The sequence below is a fragment of the Eimeria mitis genome, genomic scaffold (genome assembly GCF_000499745.2).
Source record: "Eimeria mitis Houghton genomic scaffold, Emh_scaff2495, whole genome shotgun sequence".
Lineage (NCBI taxonomy): Eukaryota > Apicomplexa > Conoidasida > Eucoccidiorida > Eimeriidae > Eimeria > Eimeria mitis.
Window position 1 is genome coordinate 2,666 of NW_013570834.1, and position 2,759 is coordinate 5,424.

General features: G+C 36.8%; 1 protein-coding gene across 1 annotated transcript in view; it reads left to right on the plus strand.

Moving 5' to 3' along the window:
- Positions 1-2,227: 2,227 nt before the first annotated feature.
- The window catches only part of EMH_0054650 (uncharacterized protein), a gene marked incomplete at both ends in the record, with an annotated part of 2,777 nt that continues 2,245 nt past the window's right edge, over positions 2,228-2,759 (plus strand). The window contains 2 exons of the mRNA XM_013497140.1: positions 2,228-2,312; positions 2,462-2,621. Of these exons, the coding sequence (XP_013352594.1) occupies positions 2,228-2,312; positions 2,462-2,621 (245 nt within the window). The remainder of the gene's footprint in view (positions 2,313-2,461; positions 2,622-2,759) is intronic.

Genomic DNA, 2,759 nt, shown 5'->3' on the forward strand with positions numbered 1-2,759 from the left:
AGGGAGAGAGAGAGATGGTGATATGTTGTTGTACCAGACGAAGTGTACAGCCCATCAATTAGATATATTTAGCTTTCATCATAATGCAAGAGTTATTGTTTGCTAGACACAAGAAGGATCAATACAATAATAATTATATTATTATATAAATATACATGTATATATATATATATATATATATATATATATATATTATTTTTTTGTTTATATATCTCCTTTATATCTTCTGGTGCTACCAGGTGTAACGACGCCGTGAATTGCAATACAAAACAAAACAAAACAACACAGCAGATAGAAAGAGTTAATAAGAAAACAAAAAAAAACAAAACAAAACAAAACAAAACAATATATAGAAAAGGCAAATATAAAAATAAAACAAAACAAAACAACATATAGAAAGCGTTAATATAAGAAAAAAGAACAAATAGAAAGAGCTGCAATGGATGCATCGTATGTATGTATATATATGTGGTTTTGTTCTTATATTAACTCTTTGCATATATTGTTTTGTTTTCATGTTTTGTTTTTATTTTATTTTATTTTATTTTATTTTATTTTATTTTATTTTATTTTATTTTTGTTTCTATTGCAACTAACGGCTGCGTTGCTCCTTCTTGAGTTCTTTGTATAGAGGTGAAGCCCTTCTGCTTGCTGTGCATACACCGGGGCATTAAAAAGCTGTTAAACATTTGTTTATCTGTGTATAAATAATATGAATGCATTTATATTTAATTATTTCCACTTTATAAAGCCATCAATAAGCTGTCGTTACACTGAAAGAGGTGCAGAGGTATACACTGCAAGAAACACCCAGCGCGGCGCCACCGATGCATGAGGAGTAGAGAGGGGATCAGTAGGTTTTTGTTTTCTACAATATAAATTATTTTTAAAATTAAAATGAAATAAAAAGATGGCGTCAGTAGGAATTGAGAAATATATAGAGATCTGCATCGTGTACAGTGCAAGGGATTCGGCTGGTGTTGTCGCATGGCGATGCGTGGCTTGCTGTGCATTCCTTTTTGACTTTTATTCAATAAATCAATTAAAATAATATTAAATTATGTTTTTATTTTAAAAAACAAAGAAATTCATCAAAGGAAAAGTGCTGTTGCAGTACCCCACAATACAAACGCCGCGATACGGTCGAGCTGCGGCTGCGGCGGTCTCTATATCGAGGCAGCCAGGATCAGGAGCTGCTGGGTGTATTTTCTTTTTTTCTTTTTGTTTCTGAAAAAATAAATATATTTATTCAGTTTAATTGTTCTTTTTCTACAAAATAAACTGTTTTTAAGCCCAATATATTCATCTGTCGGCTCACAATACCGCCAGCTTCTACCGATCGATGCAATGCTCAGAGGCACCGCACCGTGCAGGCAGGCGAGAGAGGGAGTCAGATCTATGTATTTCTTCTCTGTATTTACACACGAATTGTTTTTATTATTATTCGTTTTTGTTTTTTTAAATAAATAAAGACAATAAACACCGCAGATATCGCCCGTTCTCTTCTGAAACGCCCCCAGAAGTTGCCCCGCTATGCTGTCGTGTGTTCCGCGCTGCTGGCTCTCCTTCTTAGTATATTTGAATGAAAAAGAGTTTTTAAAGAAGTTAACTGATATTTATACAGTTATATAATGCATGCAGTAGCTGCTAGTTGATATATTTATCCGTTTTTTTCATGCATACACCTCTCCCCTCCCCCCGCTCGTCGCCGCTTTCTTTCTCTTTTTTTCCTTGCAACACTTGCAGACCCTGAACAGATGCATCAGCAGGGATTTTTATATTTCTTTTTTCTTTTTCTTCTTGAAAATATATTAAAAGACGCGTGAGCTGAATCTCTGTCTGTCTGTACACCATATGTGCATATACACACCACAGCACCCTCATCTCCGTCGTCTTTCCCTTTCAGATCCTTTTATAGTTTTCTTCCTTTTTTATCTCCTCAACACCAGCAACAAAAAAAACAGCAATATCAACAACAAAAACACCAGCAGCAGCAGCAGCAGCAGCAGCAGCAGCAGCAGCAGCAGCAGCAGCAGCAGCAACGGTATCTCAGCACGAGCTGTACATCTTTTTTTTTAATTGGTCGGCGACGGTAGCTGGATATTTTGTTTCTTGTTTTTGTTTTCTTACAGATAAAATAATTAATATTATATTTCTGTATTTATTCTTTTATAATTCAGCGTATATTTATTTATTTATTTATTTATTTATATATATACCAGCTAACATGGAGGCTCACCCCCCTGCTGCCTGCAGCAGCAGTTTACTACAGCGGGAAGCTGCTGCATGCACGGTGTCTATACACCCCGCTGGTGATCCTTCTTTGGGGCTGGATGAACAAATACAGCGCATGCATAGCTGCAAAAGATTCAGAAGCGGGTTCGTCTCTTTCTCTTCCTTTTTTATGCACACTGGGGTGTATAGGCAGCTCAACGATCCTACCTCTCCTCTCCCTGTTCAGTAGCCACCTGCAGCAGCAGCAGCAAGCACACGATAGAGTACACAAAGCAACAGCAGCAGCAGCAGCAGAAGCATGCACATGAAGCATTAGAAGTAGCAGCAGCAGCAGCAGCAGAACACATGGAGTGCAAACAGCAGCAGCAGCAGCAGCAGCAGCAGCCGTACGCACAGCAACGAAGTAGCACAAGCAGCAGCAGCAGCAGCAGCACCAAAGCAGCAGCAGCAGCAGTTATTATTTATTATTTATAATTTATAATTTATAATTTATAATTTATAATTTATAATTTATAATTTATTTT